This window comes from Anopheles marshallii, chromosome 2 (assembly GCF_943734725.1).
Source record: "Anopheles marshallii chromosome 2, idAnoMarsDA_429_01, whole genome shotgun sequence".
NCBI lineage: Eukaryota > Metazoa > Arthropoda > Insecta > Diptera > Culicidae > Anopheles > Anopheles marshallii.
In genome coordinates this window covers 64,108,447-64,129,858 of record NC_071326.1, presented here as the reverse complement: position 1 = coordinate 64,129,858, position 21,412 = coordinate 64,108,447, and the positions used below count along the sequence as shown (strand labels likewise).

Below are 21,412 nucleotides of genomic sequence, written 5' to 3'. Positions count from 1 at the left end.
CGAAATCGAATTGTTTTATTTTTCTTTTTAAATGAATTTGGTTCTCTTTTTTCCACACTCCACGTTCAATCATCACCAATAAAGACAAACTTTAGGATACGATCTTAATTGGGTAAGTTATTTTCGTTGCACCATCGTGCTCATCCCCGACAACTGTTAGTTATCGTCACGCGCCGTCTCACAGGGAGATCTCCGACTTTCCGACACTCGCTGTAACCAAAAACCAAAGTGGATAAGTGTAACTACACTTTCCCTAACTTGATACGCTCTTGGAACAGTCTTGACGTTCTGTGGAAGAGTTTTTTTTTCCAGTTTCCTGCTTTTTGTGCAAGCTACATCGAAAAGTTTGGCAATTTCAGAAGGCGATGACAGCGCGTCCCAGTGGGTGCCATTAGACACTTTTGCCGTTTGGTACCACTAGCACCACATGTCGCTGGTACGGATCAGTCTGTTCTCGATGGCCTTTGTACCAATGATCGTGACGCAAGCTGTGTCTACTTCGATGTGCACTATTTTTCGGTAAGGAAAAGTTTTCACCACGTGCAAGCTGATGAGATATCCTGAGCACACAAAACAACAAAAAACACATGCACTCGCTCTCAAAGAATCGACTGGGTAGAACTAATCGAAAACGACTACTCATTAATGTAACATTGAGCTTTTTTAATTAAAAAACAACACGTCCTTTAAATTGAGATTATGTAGGATTATTTCATAGCCAATCCTTTTTGGTATACGCACACATTAATACAGTAAATTGATTAAGTACATAATTTACTACAGGAAATATAATACAAAAATTGATGTTGTAAAATGATGTTTTTTTAACTAAAAAGTTTTTAAATACATTGCACAAACGTAAACATTTTATTGAAATATCCAATATTACAAATATTGGAAGTCTTTCGGGCACAATAGTTAATCTCAATCTAACTTGAACCACAATCCATCAACTCGCTCTTAGTCAGTTCTGTAAAGCGCTAGCCCTTTTTCCCTGTCAAAAATAGTACGATGAAAATGAAACTATCCGATCTCACGATTCACTATCGCAGGAAACGCATACACCCAAAACCATAGCCATCGTGTTCAGTTCGTTAGGGATTGCATAGGGTGAACGTGAACGTGAACCAGGCGCTCGCAGGATAAAGTTTTAATAATCCCCACCACTAAATTGCCGCTCATTTACAGTCAACTTATCCCGGGCATGGCCCACATGGGAAGATTAGGGCCCGGTTCTCTTTACAACATAAAAAAAAAAAAAGAATGAAGCTCCAAATGCAAGAAAACTACCGTCCATGAACAGTGTCTTTCGACAAGGGCCTTCATTTGGCGAGATGGTTTTCGGTGTAACAACTGTTAATGTTACTGCCCCGGGATCCACCGGCACGAAAGATACCAACAGGAAACTTTTACCCGATTTCCCAAAGCTCCTCCGTATGAAGCGTCACGAGCCACATGAGATGTGGAAGCCGGCTGGTAAAACGACCACGGACAACGAATGGACGCAGTGGGCCGAGAAGGGGTTAGAATTCAATAAACCAGACCCGGGTTCCTTTGCCATTAGCAGGGCGGCTCGTCTTCGTCTGCTTCGGTCTTCGGCCCGCGTGTATAGTTTCTTATCAAAAGCCGCATTCGACAGACCGCCATAACTTCTACGGCACGATCAAAACTGTCCTCATCATTCACCGGTAATAAACATAAAAAGGCTACAAGGGATGGATGAATAAAGGCAGGCAGGCAGCAAAAACGCCCCGGTTCAACGGTTGGGCACACGGGGGGTTTTTTTTTCGGGGTAATTGACCATAATTTTAACGCAACCATTCAGAAACACACGAAGAGACACAAAAATATTGAAACAACCAACGCTCAAGGACGAAATGTTAATTAACGTTTTTTTTTACTTCTTGTTCATCATTCTTGATCTTTCCCTACCGAGCCCTGCAACAGCATCGCCCAGAAGTCTTATATAATCGATGCATAAAACATCACCGCAAAGCATACAAATGAATTTTTCCTTATCTAAATATTTTTACTGTCCCGCGTTTATGCTGCATTTTTTTTTTAATTTTTCCCCTTCAAAGAGAACCTTTCTTCGTTTGCTTTTAAATGTTGTTTTTTTTCTTCAGCTCTCTATTAATTTTAATAGCAACCCTTTTTTCCGAACAAACCAACCAAAGGATAAAACTTTTGGTTTTTCCACTTTCTCTCTCTCTCTCTCTCTCGCTCTTGCTCTGCCTCTCTCTTTCTTTCTCTCGCTCTCTGTCTCTCTTTCTCTCTATCTGTTCTTTTTTCTACGCTTAAAACACTGAACCACCCGGCTTATGAATTAAAGATGGCAAAATGTGGCATAAACCCAAACGCATACAAAACAAAACCCATTGCAAACCCACTTGACCGTCATCACCATTACACGGTGGTGTGTGACGTATCCCCGATGCGAGGTACGGCAAAGCTGTCCAAAGGATTCCGGCATCAATGCGCTCCTTTTCGGAGGGATTTATAATCCCGGGCCCGTTTAGGTCCCAAGACCTCCGGCAAAGGGCTTCGCTTTCCACAATGTTCCAGCATACGGCAAACTTATCAATCCTGCTCGCAACACCAACCATTGCGCCCGGACAGCGTTAAAGATGACCTGCGAGATTTGGAATCGATCCTAAGAGACCAGAGTTAAGCACCATCGAACCAATTCTCCGGGTGCGCTCGCACGCTAAAACAACCGACATGCAGCGTTTGGCTAGCCCGTAAATAATTAAATCTCTATTATACACACAACAGTTCACCTCGCTGCTTGCCAATCGGGCACTTACTACCCGAAACTGTGCCGAAAGGTAAACATCCGATTCGAAACTTTCTCAATCATCTCCGGAACTTCCTCGGCAGCTGCTTCTAAAGGCGCTGGTACCACCGTACCCCACGGGAACGCCCTTCTCGCTGCAGGAATGGTGCAAATGAGGCTTGAATTTCACAAATTTCCAACTCCAACGGAACTCCCGGTTGCGAAGGATATGGCAAATTTACCAACAAGCATCCGGAACTGTTTTATCTTCCGTGTTGTGTCTGTTGTTCAATCTTTTCCCTCAACGTCCGTAACGCAGAAAAATCCACCAGTGTGCGTATTATCACACCTTCTGATTCGATTCCCCCAACTCTTCACGCACAGCAGAAAAAAAAAACAAAACTTTTGCCCCTTTTCGTCCGGTATCGAACAAAGCACCCAAAGATCACCACCTCCACAACACCGCCCAAGATGCTGGATCAAATATCCGCTGCTCCGATTGCTACTGCACAGGTCACTGACTTAACGGTGAAATATGAAATCCATGCCAACCGAGATTGAAGGTCACGACACATCGAGAAAACGGTCCTTTTTTTTGGGAGTTCTCGCTATTGCCAATGTCATTGTCCTTCGCCTTGGTGCTTATGGGTGTGTGTGTGTGTGCGATTTATGGCTCCATTTTTCGCGACGCGAAATTTTATCACCATCATCGCCCAGGAAAAGGGAAATTATTGCGCATTTTTATTGCTCTCGCGGGAGCGGGTGTGCAGCATCGCCCACCCTCACACAGCGGACGAAACTTATCGCCTAGAAGAAGAGAAAAGGGGAAAAAAAACATCTACCTTTCACATCCCATTTTGCTGGGGATGGATGTTGAGTGTTAACTCTTTTTTAAGCCCACCCACCGTATTGAGTTCGCGGAGGGTTGGGGGGGCAGGGGCGAGATCTACAACGGAGATAACCGTAACACGGAAGTCATCTGCTTCTCAATTTTTTGTTGCACTTTGAGATTTTCGTCCTTTCGGGAAATTCCCCAAAATTCCTGACGATACAGAATCCAATCTAAAGTGTTCCACAAAATGTTGCTTTTTTATGAGGAGTGTGTCGTTTTTCTTCTTAGGTGAGATTCCAACACACGGACAGGTGGGGGGTCAGAGAAGAAAAAAAAAAGGATACCGTACACGATCTCCAAACATCCCGGTTGAAGTCTAAGCAGTTTACGACCGAATGGAAATCGAGCGTTAAATGAACGCTTCTCCTGATATATACATCCGTAGTACACACTCCGTTTTTTTCCTTCCCTTGCCCTACATTCCTTTTGCCAAACCGTGTACTGTACCCAAAAACCTTCCATCCATCCCATCCCATGACATCCAGTTTTACGGGATTTGATCTGAAGCAGAGCACCAGCAGGCAGCGAGTGGGCAAACTTCACCTCTTCGACAAGTCTTTACTTATTGCCTCTTCTGCGTAATTTTACGACCGCGCCCTGCTGTGCGAGCACGACACTCTACGCCCTTTCGAAGGGGAAAAAAGAAGGATGACTGTCAGACCAAACGTATGAACACGTTGCCTTAAATGGTCGTAAATTTTACATCATTCGGATGGTTTTTTTCCCCCTTCTTCTTGGAAGCTGGAAGGTAAGCGTTACCTTGGTCCTTCAGCCAACAGCCCGGTGAGCCTGCTAGCCCTTACATTTTCTTCGCAGCAGGGAAAAATCCCATTGAAAAAAAAAACTTTTACTCTTAGAAACCTAAAACTTCAGGTACGGGGAAGATGTGGTGCAGGATATCGCGCCATTGGGACGCCAATATCTTGATTGATCTGGGTCAAAATGTGAAGATCGAGACGGGGTTTCGGGTTTAAGGAAAGCAGAATGGTTTTGACGATTTAATTAGATGATGTGCTAGGGCTAAGCGTGCATGCACCATGGACGAGAACGGGAGAAAAAAAACATCTCTTTTTCTATTCTACCCCAGTGACACCTTAAGGCCCATACTGCTATTGCCAGTTTCGCAGCGGGGTATCCTAACGTCGAAGCACACAAAGCAGTATAAAACGCAGCAGTTCCGTGCCGAGACGAGCCACAAACAAGCCGGATAACGAAATGGGTCGGAGAAAACATAATTGAATGACACCTACCTATCGATTGACAGGTTTTGCTGCCTTTACCGCCCCCGAGCACCGGATATTGCGCTCCTGCATAATGAAAGCCGCCACCTTCCCATGGAAGGAATCGACAATCGTTAAGAACGCTTTTTGTGCGTGTGTGTGTGTGCATGTGCCCTTTTCTAAAGCAATTCCTCGAACAAAAGGGAAATTGTGGCTTGATGGATGCTTTTTCGTTACGGAATGTCAACCCAAGGTACTGGAGATCGAACGTTTTTACTGGACGAAAATGGAAAAAAAGGAAATGTTTGCCTCTGTCGTTCGTTCGGGTTGCGTGTTATTTTTAGGACTCATCGAATAAAACCAATTCAAGGATGGCGTAATTGGCCCGGGCAAAGTACATAATGGAGCCAAATTAGGTGCCGCCGTTACGTGTCAAACATTTGTCATGAATATTGCCAACCGGTGAGTTTATCCCGTCAGTCTTCGTTAGGAAGCTGATAAATGATTTACGATCTTTTAAAATCTCTACTTCGCTTTACCTTCTTTAGAGCGTAAAGTTAAAGCGGTACATCTAGCAGGAGAAAATTTCTATTATTCCAAAAGCGGAAAAAAGACTTGCGTTGCTAATATTAATTAAGATTTCAGATATTTGCAAGCTTTAAACAAGCATTTCGAAGACAAACATTTATTCCTTTATAATTGATAATGTTAATAAATAAACACAAATACCACTTCGTGCCCTCACCCAATCCACATCCGCCACAAATAACATCCCAAAATTAGCATAATAACAAACAGCCCATTCACACAAATCTTCCCCAAAATAGAACGCTTCTAAATTGCTTTACTTCTGTACACTGTTCTGACAAGCGCGTAAATTATGCTGAATGATCATTAAATAGACCGTCTCGTACGCGTGGGTGTTCTCCATAAGCGTTGCACAAAGCCGGCATTATTACACACCAAAACAGGCATGAGCTGCGGTGAAGAATTTCATAATTAAATTTCCCAGCCGAGCACCGCGTTATAGGGCGACAGTTCATTTTCGTGTCCGTTACAGAGTTTTCCACATCCTAGCTTCAGTACCATCGGCCGTTCGTTTTTCCAAAGTTTGCTATCTGCCCAGAGCTGTGGGATCTGTATACTGCGACAATGTCCTGCTGACTTTGAGCTTTTGACCAAACAGTTTCTTAAAAACGCTGCCGAGTACTCGCAGAGTACTCCGTTCATTCGCTCGTATTTCAATTTTCCTCATTACACACACTAAGCCTAAAAGCTCGAACGTAAAGCTAGCAGCGAGTAAAAAAAACGTTCGCTAACTATCCTGCTCGGGTGTGTCAAATATTAAACCTTGCATATTGAAAATGAGTGGAAAGAAATAAAAGTGTTTTTTCCTCGGTCGTGAGCAATAACTCGCCGCAATAACACTAAAGAAAGATGTTCAACGACACAAAGTCGCGTAATGGTAAATGCTTATCGTACGGTAGGTTTGGCAGCGTTAAGCCGCTCTCGGAGACCGGCGAAAGTCCAAAATACCAAAGCACCAATTTCCAGGACTAGCAGCAGCGATTTGGAATCATCATCATCGTTTATATTTGCGAAACGCTACATCCAGACACGGACAGCTTCAAACGCAATGTACGAAAGGACCTGCCCACGCCTCTGCCACTCCATCAGTCAACCTTCGCTGGCTGGCAGACGAACGCGTTAAACCGAAAAAGGATAACCGTCCATACATGAGCACCAACAACATCGATTCTCTTCATCGCCCCGGCGGACCCGACGATGCCCATTGGCTACCGAACCTGATAATTGGTTTCAGTTCCAGTGCCCATCACTTCCGTCAGCAAACTGAGCACGGTTTCTATTGTTCGCTGAGGTTTGAGAAGCCTCCTACAGGGACCACTCCAGGTCACGGACATGGTCAGTGAGTTTTCGAAAGGAAGCGAAGCATATTAAAAATAACGATTCGCCATTCACTCGTCCCCCAAAATTGGCGAATGGCACACACACTGTGGGTCCAAACAGAGGTTAGGGAGGGGTGGGAGAATCTTCTCTCTTCTAAAGCTATTTTAATCTCCAAACGGCGCATCCCAAAATTTGCTCCCAATGTGGAGAGTAGTTCGGAGGGTCTGGAATTTTTAACAAGCTTTCCGCTTCCGCCACTGTTCCGGGTTATACTGCTTACATGTCGACCGAGAATTCCAAAGCAGCTCCATCTCATGCGACACAGAGCTTCCACGATCTTCACCGTCCCATGTTGAAGTTTGTATTATTTTTTTGGGAGTTGTGTAAACCAACGACCATCGAAGATGACACATCTCGACATGGACGTGGATCACGATAACGACGACGAGCCAGTAACACTTCCACCAGCCACTGTTGCCTTTACCAACAACAACAAAAAAAAAACACACTCCAACCTACCAAAAATCACATTACCAATTCTGTCCGGTCCATTCGAGCCGCATTTCGGCCCATTTGCAAGCCAAAAAGGATAACTAGCGTCGTCCTCGCAGCCGGATGTGCCTATGTGACGGTGAGTTTTTAAGAAGTTAACAGTAGCACACAAGAGAGAAAAAAAAACCCCCCTCCCAACCAACGATGACTACAAATTCTTCACCCATCGCCACACGCTGTGGGCTTGTTATCTCAAACCACCGGGACACGGACGAGGCGCACAGTTCAAGCTGCAGCAAAACTCCTGGGAAGCGGACCCTCGGAAAAAAGGGCAACTTTCGAACGGTTGGCCCTGAAATTGGTCGCATAGCCGAAAAGGAAAATAAACCGGCAAACTCACTCTCTCGCACACACAATCGTAGCCATGTCACATGCGCTCTGCCGGTGACATTCAGCTGTTACTGACGACGATGGAAAGATGTCCAATGGCGCACAGCGACACAGTGCTCCGGTACCGTAGGCCATCCCGTGGAAAGAACGATCAACCCGAACAAAGCGCCAGTCGGTGCAATCGGGCTGTGTCCGGGTGTGTTGTGAAAGGACATCCGAACGTGACCGTATTACATAAACGTTATCAAACCTGGTTCGGGAACCATCCCGGGTGCTGGATGCGGTGCGTACGTTACCGGCAATAGCAGAGCATAAACGAAAAGAATCTCGAATATTACCTCACCGCCCGGTCCGGTTGGCAATACATCCCTAAGACGCCCAATCGTCGTCCGATGGTGCCGTACCCAAGCCGCATCTTGTCTTATTTTTTAATATGTACACACAGCGCGCCGAAATGGAAGAACAAGACAGTAAGTCGACACTGATAACATGGCAGGGAAATTGGATTGGCGCTGCGTTCGGTTGGTGTGCACATCCGGAAGCGGCTAACGTCCAGGAACACAAAACACAACACACGCACACATACCGTTGCTTCAATTTTGCTAATTAACTTAGCTCGCAAAACATGTACAGTAATTTCTAGCGCTGAAAGTGAATTGCGAGAAATATACCAAAATAAAAAAAAAACACTCTCTTCCTTTGACGCTTTGCTTGTGCCCGAGCGGTGGAATGGTGTGGAGATGGGGAAATTATGATAAATTGAAATGCTTCACGAGGAGGCAGTTAGTGATGAGCCGCCTCCCGTCTGCAGACAGTGGGCCACGAATGGAGGGTTAAATTTTACATTTTACATCTGAAAACCGGAACTCATTCTATCGAGTGAAAGCGGCAATGTATGAATTAATATTCAACAGACGGCCTGCCCGCACATACAATATCACACGGTAGCGTACACTTAGTTTACATGATTTTCCCTCGCTAATACCGCGTGTGCAAGGATTGAAAGCTTTCGTCTGTAATACGAATTGCATATATAAAGAGAACGAAAAACAAACCACTCACATTAATATTCTTCCCGGACCGTGATCGGACCGTGGCGGCACACACGGGATCCACCGGAACGCTCATATTTACGCTCATAAACATTTCATCTACATAGCGGCCACATACATTATACGCATGTAGACGGCTACCGAAAATGTCCACAGGCGCACGGAACGGTCCTGTGGTTGCGCACAACCGAATAGAAATCTGTTTATCGAATGTCAAACCGTATCTTTATGGGTCGTTCGTGATCGAATTTGCTATTCAAACGATACCGCCCCATCTCGCCACCCGAGGATGATGCTTTATTGACATTCATACACCAAAGCGACAAACAACTGGTCCAGTTCCAGAGCGATTAGCGCGATACCTTCTGCTACATTTCTCACTTGTAGCGAATGGCAGGTTTGCGGAATGGAGTGAGCAATTTAAAGATTGAAAGTGTTTTACATTTTTCATCAAAGATGCTTTCCCGCTTTTGATCTTGTTTGAAGTAAAATTTGCTGATATGAATTCTTCGTAGAAGCATAATTTAAACCCAAGTTATTAGAGAGTTTTAATAGAACTATTGTAATAATTGAAATTAGTCCGAACTTGCTTTTATATAATAACTTTAAATGACTTTTTTAATATTTCCGATCGAATTTTCTGAATAGCTTCTTCGATTTTTAATAAAATTTTAGCAAAAATCTAGGAGAATTATTTTTGCATCTATTGCAAGATTATTTTTTACTTACATTCTTTCTATGTTAAATTGAGTTCTAAATAAATTCTAATTAAATTATTAGAAAATATTAAATACAATTCTAATTTTCTATGTCTGTGTTAAATTCTAATTCTTTATGTTACATAATTTATAAATCCACTTTTAATAATTTCGGGACAAACTTCATATATGACTGCACCGCCCACATAACATTGTTCAGGAAAATTAGTTAATTGGGTACTCCAGATACATTTATTTACTAGCTGCGTTCATAGTACATTCAAGAGAGTACGTTAACTATCAAGGATGTCAAGGTCATACGAAGAAGATATCCATGAACTTATGTGCTCTACATCCATCTATGGATTCAATATCAAGATATTGGAACATATAAAGTATACATATAAAGTATAGAGCATTAAATAAATTAAATAAATTGTTAATAAAAATAAAAATAAATTAACAATGACGAAAAATCATCGCATTTGGAACAATTTATTAAGAATCTAGACCATGATGATCATCATCAAATTTTTGCACAATTATTATTAATTGAAATGTTTGCCACATGGCACCAATTAATTCATCAAAGAATCAGCTCAGTTTGAATTAAATATAACTGGTCTTCGGAGCATACTGTTGCCACAATTGGCCATAATTAATCTTATGCATTTCTATAACTTCCTTTCCCACCTTATACCTGTACTAAGTAACGTTATTGCAAGTAAGAGGACTCTAATCCTACGTTTATTTGCAAATTACATCGTCCATATTTTGACAACAACAATCCTGTGATTGAGGTAGCAATCCTTAAATGTTGTAATCCCGGTACATCTTCCCAACATGTTTGGCATTCTATTTGTAAGCAAGTCTGTTGATGGTGTTTATAATAAACTCTGTAATAATAAAGTTTATTTTTCCTCGGTACACACTACATAAGCATGGTATAATAGTGATAATGGTTAATTGCAGTAAATTAAACAATATGGTATAAAAACATTACACAATTGCTTCGTTTAATACAAATAACAGTCACTATTTTCTTTACTTACCGTAGGGTAATAGTGTTTAATTGCCATATGGTTATGGCCAGCTGACTGGCAAACTGGCCAACGTTACTCTGTCATCGAAACATTATTTGTTTCATTCATTAATCACAATTTCCCTCGCTTATCAGAGCCCGCCCCGGGACCATCATCATATCGACAATTCCCAGCATCTCGAGAGGCACTGCGGCCAACATTCCTAACACCCACAGAGAGCTGGTGTGCTGCGGGTGGTTCGTCCCTATAAAAAGCCACACCACGGTTGAATGGAGCAGGAAAAAGGAAAACAAAAAACCTCCAAGGATGGTTGATGAAGTTTCCCATTCTTCCTAGCACACGCAAACTGCTCCCCAGGGCGTACTACAGCAAAGAGCATTGGAGGCCACAACACACATATACTTGCGCCAACTCCCTTTGCGGGGGGTGTCCGATAACGAACTTTGGTTGGTGCTGGTGAAAGGCACCATTGGCAAATAGACAAACATCATCATACACTCGTCCTCGTCTAATTGTGAGCGTTTTCTTCGAGTGCTTCGGTCACTTCGGCATCGTTTGGCTCGTTCCGGTCACTCCTGCTGACCACTTGACGCTTTCAATTGTGGTTCTTCGCAATTCGTTGCTCGGAATCTAGAAAAGCGACAATCATTACGGTGCAGGGAGGGAGTAGTTTCGGAGGTTTTTGCCACCCGACCATCGTTCATCAGATTGCAATGTATTCATCACTCTTGCTTTCGAACGTTCCATCCCATCGCCAGGATGTCGTCAGCTGGGCTTTGCCACGCTCTCATCCTCTTGACCTAGTTGTGATGAGTCGCCGGCGAGAAGCCTACCCAAGAACCGAGATTCCTAGAAGCAACCCTGCCACAGTGGGGCCACAGCCCAATCCGACACCAGTACCAGCACCAGGACACCACTGCCTGATGAATGTCGAAACCAGAAGGCGTACGGGGTGCAAAAGCTCATCAGGCGGCGTTGCCATAAACGGAAACAATAAACATGCCAGGGCAAATAGTGATAAGCATAACGGGGGTGAAACTGTACAATCTCTACACTCTCTCTCACTCCGCCCAGCCGGAAGTGGTCACCAGCAAGAACATAAAACAAAGGCGCCACGAACAGGAATAAATCCAGCAGAAATGCCGTGCTGGAGCACTGCCGAGAACAGTAATGGACGTTACAGTGGGGGCACGAATGAAAAACAACACCGGCACACAGGGAAATGAAAACGAAATACAACGAATTCTGAGCAAAAGCGTTAGCACGTGCAGAGCGGGGAAAAAAACGCGGGAAAACACTTATTCCCGCCGCTCCGTAATTCGCGCGCCGAGAAGTCGAAAAGTACTTGGGGTACGTAAACAAGCACGACACGACAAGGGGGCAAAAAAAGCGAACCTAACTGCGTCAACAAAGTCCCGTCACTAACCTTCACACGACTAAAAAGAACATATCCCTACTTGCTGGCAAGCCCGAGACTTCTAATGGCATTTTTAGACGACCCAACGCCACTACCCATTTTCACTTGAAGGGCTCTTGGACCGGAAGAAACGACAAACAGCTAGCAAACGGTGGTCCATCTGGTGGTTGGGCCCTGAGAGTGGGGGAACTGTGTCAATTATTTAATGGAAATTATCAAAGCAAACGAGCGGACCGCTTTTCCTCGGGACAGGGTCGGGACTGCTATTTGACTTTGAGATATACACGCTTTTTATTTGTTTCTGTTTTCATCTGGAGAACGTCATGCAGTGCCCTCTAACGCTTTTGGGCAGGAATAGCGCGGAGTTACAAATGATTTACAGTCTCTTTCTTTTCGGCTGAAGGGAAGTTTGATTTCCGCACTGTTTTATCCACTTGCTAAACTACCGTCGGTTGAGGACTTCATGGTTTGCTTGGAAATTTAATATCGTGCAAGATTTTGCAACAAATTAGTTGTTTATATCGTTTATCGTTTGCAATAAGCGCATTAAAAACATTACTATAACTTAAAGCATAAAATAAAGGACGGTCCCTCACGACAGGACCGGTACTAAATCCCCTCCAGTTATTATAGTTATTAAACTATTATAGTAGACTATCCAGTTATTACACAAAAAGAATATAAAAGAATTATTTAAAATAAAGTTTATAGTTTAACATTAGTAAAATGTCCTAGCTTCGGCTGGACATATACTAACATTGGAACAATACAGAGAACATAAGTAAAACGATCAAGTAACAGTTCAAAGAATTTAAAATTGACCCATTATATCTCGGGGGTGCGAAATATTAATCCAAATGGCATGAAACTTTGCAATCCTTCTAGAAAGGACCCAAAACGGGGGACTAGAATATTATTTTCATTTGTCCATCTTGAAAACTCGAAATATATGATGAACAAAAACGTTATATTCTCATATTTTTTTTTTATTTCTATTACTATAACTAAAACATTTTAAGTAATTTTGTTACGCAAGTATTATCCAATTTTGTACAAAAAAATATTCTGAATATTCTTTTATTATCATTTTATCACAACATAAGTTAATAGTAAATATTTTGAAATGCACGTTAATGCCATTTAAGAAAGTTAATTTTTTTCAACTCGAATTTTCCCGAACTTTGAACACTACAAAATACAATATAAATGACTAAAATTAACCCGCGAAGTGCTCCTAGCACTAAAGGCACTGTTAAACTATTATCTGATACCAGTAAACACAAGCAGAAGTCATTAGTTCAATAAATATACCATTTAAAAAAAAGTCTATATTGGTGCCATGACCAGGATACACTTAACCAGCTCCGATCATATCAAGTACAGCTTGTGTGAAAATGAGTAAAGCTATATTTTTATCTCGCTTCTTTAGAGTTCTAATTGATTCAATTTAAAATATAAGCTGGTAAGACCTTAGCTTTCAAAGCACCTCTTTGTGTAACAGTTTTAAGAGTAGCCGCCATCGGACGCCTAGATACTCATCCAATGCATTAAAATAGCTCATAGAATAGAACGATCAAAACAACTTCGCTGTGTATGGTATGAACGGGCGACAGTGAATGGTGAAATGTTATAATAGGGAACAGTCATCCCATTCATGTTTCGCATCCATTACCAGAGTCATTACACACCCACTCACATATGAGATGCTCTAGCATAGAACCGGCCACAACCGGGAGCTTACATTCGCCGCACGTGGAAAGCTTCCATTGCCCATGGAAACTAAAAACCGATAATACCCTTTTATTCGACATTGCAGGACAACGACGGAGTACCTTTTCGCAGGCCGATGGCACATAACTACCCTTCCACTCCCCCAACCCCTCTCCCGAAGGAAAAAAAATTAATCAAACAACTCACGGCGCCCAACAGATGCGTCTAAACGAATCGTAGTAGTGTGTCCCCCGGTGAGCCGAAGAAGTTTTCGTGTCTTTTTCTTGCACCTTCCTCCCCTTTCCCATGTTGGTGACCGGGCAGTCACCGTGTTCATCCCCGAATGCACAATCACGCACGGCACAGAATGGAGTCCCTTTTGCTGGGGCGAACAACCGGAGCAAGGATGCGAAATTAAAAAGCGACCCTTCTGGAATCGAGCGCACACGTGTGTGGTTCTATCCGAAAACGGATAGTCGAGAATCGCTAGCGTTGGAAAAAGTCGACACCCCTACCGTCCGGGAGGAAATTCAGAGCCTAATAGGACAGGGTGGCCAGGATTAACCATTATATGCCGGGTAAAAAGTAGATAACTATCCTTCTACAGCGCACAGCTTATCCTGCTTTCGCTTTGCTTCTTTCTATCCATTTTTTTGTGTCTAGCCGGCGAGCCACGGTTACAACGACGACGACATAACAGTCAGTTTGATTACGATTTCATAAAAGCGATCGAACGCTTGCCAACGGGACATGGGACATGATTCCCACAATTCCGCTTCCACTGCTCTGGGACTTCAGTGTGAAGGAAACAGCAGGGACTCTCTGGACAAAAAAAAAAGCGAACAAGAAACTGCTCCGAATTAACAAGCCACTACAGCAGACGCAGCACCACTAGCAAACGGCAACTGACTGCATAAGTACCGGCAGAGGACCAATATCCAAACTTCACATCCTGGGGCTCCAAAGGCTCCCCGCCGCCATCGAGAGACGTGAGTTTCATCTCACTCGTTTTATGGTCCAGTGAAGAGTACACAGAAGGGAATGAAAAATATTGTGGAGGAAACACAGCCTTTTTTTCTAAACCCCCCTCCCGTTCCAATCGCCAGTGTAGATGTAATTGAAAAACTTTGCCAAAGCTTTTCCTTTTCACATTTTCCCGTTACCAAGTCGAAACCCGACATCGGTGGACGTGAAAGCTTTTCGAATCGTGCAAAGGGCCCGGATGCTGACGCGACGCTAGAGGTAACAGATTTTCCCATGTTTTTTCGCACCACACAAAACGGCACCCGGAAATGGATCCTTCCTGCCTGGCATGGCACACAAAACCCTCCTGCGCACACGAAACAACAATCCGCTTCATTGCGGACGCTGACAGGCAAAACCGACTACGTCCACGGGGCACGAAGGCACACGCACTAAGCCGGGGGACGAATTTTTCGCTTTTCTATGCGCTATAATGATATCATTCGCGTTATTCCTTATTCCAATCGCTGGCAAAGGGCTTTCCAGCACTGCATACAGCCGTTCGTACCGTTGCCGGGTACTGGGTTTAGCGAAGATAGTACTTGATTTTTATCGAAAACTTTTCTCCACAAAGGATAAGCGCGCGCGAAACGAGTGCATAAGGTGTATTATTATGATTCTTTTTTTTCTGACTTTCAAAAGTAGGTGCGGCCAAAGAGCAGCCAACACTGCTCCAACAATGCCGGATGCGCTGATGCGTCGGCAGTGGCAGAACGCAAAAGAGTTTCAGAACTTCCGCCGAATGAAGGCGCACTAATGGCAGCGAACGAACGCTTGAAAGGACAACGGAAAGGACTTTCAATTTATGGCACTAGCCGGAACGGCTCGACTGAAGGGCGCAGGTGAGGCAAGGTTAAAGGAGGGAGAGTGAAAAAAAAATGAGGTGATTTCCCGGCTAGTCATGACGACAAGAATTCTAGCTCAAAACTTAATTAACCCCGGATAAATCAGTGCTGTATATCTCTGTAGATTTCACCTCCATCATAGGTTTGCTCTTTTTCTTCCGTTCCTTACGAACCGTCGTGCTATCTGCCGGTACCGGTTTCGGTTCCGCATTTCGGAGGAAACTTTGCTTGACACAGTTGTCGGAATCTTGCCTCAAAATTGGAACACTGTCAACTGCAGAACGGAACCGAACAACCGTCAGCATCAGCACACCACATACAAAAGGATTCCTCTATTAAATTCCCTCCGTATCTATGCCGGCGGTATCATCTTTGCCGTTGCTGTTTACCCACAGCTAACCATCCATCACACAAGTTAAATTGCCGCACTTTAGCTTAGACGTCGCCCGAAAGCACTACTCCCGTCCGCCCCCTTTCCCGGGTACGGGTTTAATACCTCATGATTCACCATGATGAGTTCCCGGCGTGTTTGGGGCCAGCCAAGTGCAACTGCATTTGCCATCAGACAAATGATACGGAACTGCAGCCGGCAACGATTCTTTATCCCTCCCATCGGCACACACACACACGCGGTTGTGGTACGCTTTTTTCGATGCTTTCCTCAAGCGGACTTTACCTCTTCAATGGTTTTTTTGGAGTGAGTCCCGTGCGCTCGGGAGCAATCATTTTGCTAATCCTGTCGGCAACGAAGCAATTAAAACGGGTAAGACGTCCCGATTCTAGGAGCGTATCTTGCTACCATCTGCTTACGCTTCGGAACACAAACGGGCATGAGTAAGCAGGCGGTTTCGCACTGAATCACTTCTTCCCGTGCGCTTCGTCCCCCGGCACAGTGTTCCATCCGGCGTGCGATATGCAAACCAAGAACCTTTTTCAGAAACAAAACCGATGTTTGCAGTGCTTACCCATTTGTATAGGAACACATTTTGCAAAATGCAACAGTCGTGAGACGTTCAATAAATGCCAGGTTTTGTGTGGCAGAAATCTAATACCAGACCTACATCAAATTGGTCGACCGATGAACAAAGGAATGTTCAATCGGTCCGATTTGGCTCCACCCCGAATCTTCTCGAGTGTGTGTGATCATTCCAGCTGATTAAAAGTCAGTTGGAAAATTCATCCCACTCCAAGAGGAGACGATTACACGGTCCACAGATGTTCAACCATCTACCGTACATGTTTACTATTTACGTGAACAGAGGCTGCCTGCTCAAACAGCCAAACATACATACAAGTGTCCACATGCCACATTGACACCCCCTTACGCAGACACCAAACGGATATGGATAGATTTTCCGGTGCATCCAATGTTCCGAAAATCGGATTACGTCTTTCGGGATACGATTAAGGCACCCGGGGGCATGTCGGGTCGACTATCCGATCACAATACCAGAGCAGAGCAGCAGAACACGTGCGTCACAAAGGCGGATTTTATTTTTCACATCTCAATTGGGAGAGGTGGATGTGTTCCACGTGTGCTACTGTAAAGGGAATGCAACCTTCAACCTTTAGAGGTGTCCATCCGTGTTTACCTCGTACATGGAGCAACCGGTACGTGGTATGGAAGTCACCAAACTACAAAGGCAGTAATAGTGTTGCATTCCTTCAACGCGTGCAAGGGGCAATGCGTTACCGAATGCTCGAGTTTCACACTTTTTTCACGAAAAGATTTACGGAATATATTCCCACAAAGCGTTCACTTCACATGTGAATGGAAAACTGGAAACTGAGAATAGTTTGTGTTTGAAGCGAAAAATTCCCATCTTCAACTCACGTCCCTTATGTCTTTTATATGTAAGTGGTTTATAGGGTAAGTGTACCAATAGTGGGGGTAGTGGAATAAAATACCATTCCTATGACAAACTAAACGTAATAAACGTATCTTAAGGAATACGAGATGTTTGCTGGTCTTCTACGAATCGTTTAAAACACAAACGGTTTCATTCTGTGTTAAAATGGCTTAAATATTCAACTTGTTTCAAATAGGTTGCATCATTACGCAGAATTTCTTAACAATTCATAAGGAAAGGCATCTTTCCATAAAGACTATAAATGACAGAAAAATCATTAAAAACATATGAAGTCTTTCCGAAAATGCTAAAAAATTAATGATTTTTGCAAATATGCGGTCTTCAAAGTCTTCAAGTAATTCCATATTTGTAGTAGATTTTGGTCATAATGGCACAACAGGAACCAAAAAGACAGCCATGTTCCTATGCCATGTACCGTATTGGATCAAATTACGGACACTTTAGGCATTGTTTGCACATAATATTATGTAGTGAACAAAAATTAAATTGGTCGCCCCTCAATCACACACTTTCTATGATAAAAGTATAACTATCTCGTTTTAAACTCGTGACTGTCCAAATAGACATAAAGAGACGAACCGGTCCGCGATTTCGGCCACATTCTTGCTCCTTAAAATACAAACCAAACAGGACAAACAAAGCAAAACTACCGCTATAGTGGTTTTCCTCGATGAGTCTGCATGCAATTACAATTTACTTTGGCTGTCCGGAATATAAAACAAGATACAAAATCGTGATTCCAATTGCGGGCAAAATTAAATACGATTTTTTTAATAATTCTAAGAGTGATATGATAAACCACCCTAGTTTTCTCATTGATATTTATCTCAAGAATCGATGCAGATGTGCTCCAATGCAGCTAAACCAGAGGTCATTAATGAAGAATTTACACTTACGATTTGAAACTAAACTGCTAATAATAACCACCCAGTGGTAAAGTGAGCGATAGCGACGGATAGAAAATACTTATTTATTCCAAAAGTAGGGCAAAGAGTTCCAAAATAGGGTACAAAAGCACTATTTTCATTTGGAAATCTTCAGAACTTGACTCAACTCAATTCTTCCATAACATTTTTTTCTTTGTCATTAATTACTTCGAACTTTGAGCAAAAACCTACTCTCACGCTTGTCGATTATCATTTCAATCACACATTAAAACAATATCAAATCCTTTCAATTTTTTTCATTCTTGATGTTCACACTATCGACACGAATTTGCACATTACAAAACACAACATAAACGGTCGAAATGCACCAACGGCACTAATAGTGGTCTTAAATTATCTTCTGACATCATTCATCACAAGCTGGACAATACAGCTTATTAAAAAAGAGCAATTTTGCGTTTACAGACAGCAAAATTGGATGGTAAAGAAATAACCTTGTGGTAGTACGGTGTCATTCTTATGTCGTGCCAATGCGCCAACATCATGAGTATGAGAGTGATTGTGTACGATAAGTTTCTTGTAAAGGATTTTTTCCTCAGCTGTGCATAAAACTTTTAAAAGACAAGACAATAAGTTAATTTTTTTTTTGGTAAAACCTATTGCCTTTAAATGCGCTTTTAATATGGACCTCTGACGAGAGGTCTAATCAAAACTAAGTCCATGGAAATACAACCCCAAAACTGAACCTACCTTTCCACCGATGGTCAACTGGTAGCCCATTAGTGTCGGTGCCTTCAGCTGCACCGGACAGATGAAGCCCAAATCACGGTGCGTTCCGACCACACCGCTGCCCGCACCGACCCCACCACCACCCACACCCACCGACGAACCGGCCGATTTCCGATGGGGCGGTATGTACGGTGCGGCGACCGTTTTTGTCGGATAGCCTGCCGAGGATGCGCTCGTCGGTACCGGTGTCGTTTCGCTGGAGTTGTCCTTCGACACGCACAGATTACCGTCGCTGTTCTCCGGGAACTGGGAACATTCGAGATTTTCGGGCCACGGAAAGTTGAACGTTTTCATGATCGTTTCACAGGCCCGGGCACTTTCGCACAGGCTCCGACAGGGTGGCAGCGGATAGGGCAGTATGGTGCAGACCGGTGCGTACAGCAGACAGAGGAAGAACTTCAAATCCGGACTGCAATCGATCTTGACCAGCGGCACATACTGGTGCACCTCGAGCGCGGCCTCCTCCTGCTTCGTGTGGCCGAACCGGTTCGGCATTATCGTACGATTGTACGGAATGCCGGCACAGAACGGTATCGTGATCGGTTCGCAGCGATTGTGATGCTGGAACTCCTCGCCGGCAACGCTGGGCTCTACCTCGTGCGTCACGATCGTTTCCTGCTGCTGCTGGATTGCGATCGTACCGGGCAGCAGCCACAGCAGGATGGCCCATCTGGCCACCGATCCGCACCGCCGTAAAGCGGCCATTTTCGATTCGCTTGCTTATCTTCACCCCAAAACACACCGTTCCGAAACTGCACTCGTTTCGCTCGTGGCGAATGCTAATTTTTAGCTTTCAGCGGCCTTTTCTCGCCCGCTCAAACATATGCACACTCACACACGCGCGCGGACACGGAAACACAACCGGTAAACAACGATACTGGTCGAGAAACCATTGAACAGGTGCTTCTCTTTCCTTTCCTTTTTCGCAGCCTGCTAGAATTCTCTCACACACGAACGCACGGTTTCGCGTCGACCGGTGCATCCACTCGTACCGAACAAGGCGCCTGTTTGCGTTACGACGCTTGCACACACACGCACACCAATTAAAAGCAACGAGCACGCACTCACACGCCCGCAACCGCTACTTCACATCACGTTTTCGAAGTCGGCCGAAAAGTTACCGGGCACGGCAACAAAATAAAACACACCGTACACCGCACCGAAAAGGGAACCGACAAAACACCCACCCAACTACACGTACACCAAGCACACGCGCGCGCTAACACCACTACCACCGCAAAAGAAGGGAAGCGACGGATACCGGCTAGGCTGTGTACACCGCGCAGCCGGGAAAAGTGGCGGCGCGATTCTATTTCCCTTTTCCTTCGCAATTTTTCTCCAAAAAAATAAAACCAGGAGGGGAATTTGGCACGCACTTTTTTCTTCTCTCCGCTGCGTTGTCGCTTGCTGCTTTGATTGTAATAATAGACACTCGCAAAGCTGCCCGGCTGTTTTCTCGGGGCGTTATTTCGGAGCGCTTTCTTTCACGCCGCAACGGATTCGCAAAAAAACACACACACACTGTGCACTCCGGAATGCTTTGATGAGCCCAACAACTTGTAAATAAGATTGCAACTTTTTTTTTGCTTCATTTGCTTTGCTGCTCCGGTAGCATGAAAACAAAATGGATTTTTACCACTGTACGCCGTCAGCTATTCTCGCCACTGATTATATTATCGTAACACTAAAAGCACCACAGAGAAAACCCGTGCCGGGCATTCCGGTGTTTCACGACACTACCGCGAAGATATGCGAAATAAATACCGTACGGAATGCTTGCCTTATCTCATCGCTGTGGTTTGAATAATGCATCCACTTTGATTAGCATGCATTGGCCACTGTTGCACTATTGCTGTAAACATTCTTTTACGAAACACTGTTGTTGAACTGTTGAAACGCGACGCGACTACCACGACGACGACACGCGTGCGTCCGTGCGGATCGAGACTCGGAACACAAATGATGCTGGCTAGTGAACGCACCGCACGAGCGGGAATGAATTTACGGATGAATGAGTGAATGCACCTGTTTTTGCAGGGGTCGGCAAGTCGGGTGTTGTGCGGTGGATGAAAAATACGAAATTAAACTTACATTTCAAGAACACTATTTTCATTTCAGACGGAAGAACAGAACAGATGGTACGAAATATTATCCCTTAACAAAAGTTTGTCAATTTTTTTATGAAAATTTGCGAATCATAATAGCACTGGAGCTAATTTGGACTAACATATTCATGAAACGATTTGGTTGAAGCAATTTTGGGATGGTGCAATTTAACAAAACATTAAAACCAATCCAATTCTTTTATTTGTAACAGAAAAGTAAGCTGACTTTAAAAATGAACTATTTTGATAATATTAATCATCAACAGCTGCTAAGCCCTGTACTTGCAGGTGGTT

At 43.8% G+C, this 21,412-nt stretch overlaps 1 protein-coding gene across 1 annotated transcript in view; it reads right to left on the bottom strand.

Annotated features, from left to right (window-relative positions):
* Positions 1 to 19,718, bottom strand: part of LOC128718397 (frizzled) — a 69,493-nt gene extending 49,775 nt beyond the window's left edge. Inside the window, exon 1 of the mRNA XM_053812024.1 lies at positions 18,975 to 19,718. Coding sequence (XP_053667999.1) covers positions 18,975 to 19,718 — 744 coding nt within the window. The remainder of the gene's footprint in view (positions 1 to 18,974) is intronic.
* Positions 19,719 to 21,412: the final 1,694 nt, after the last annotated feature.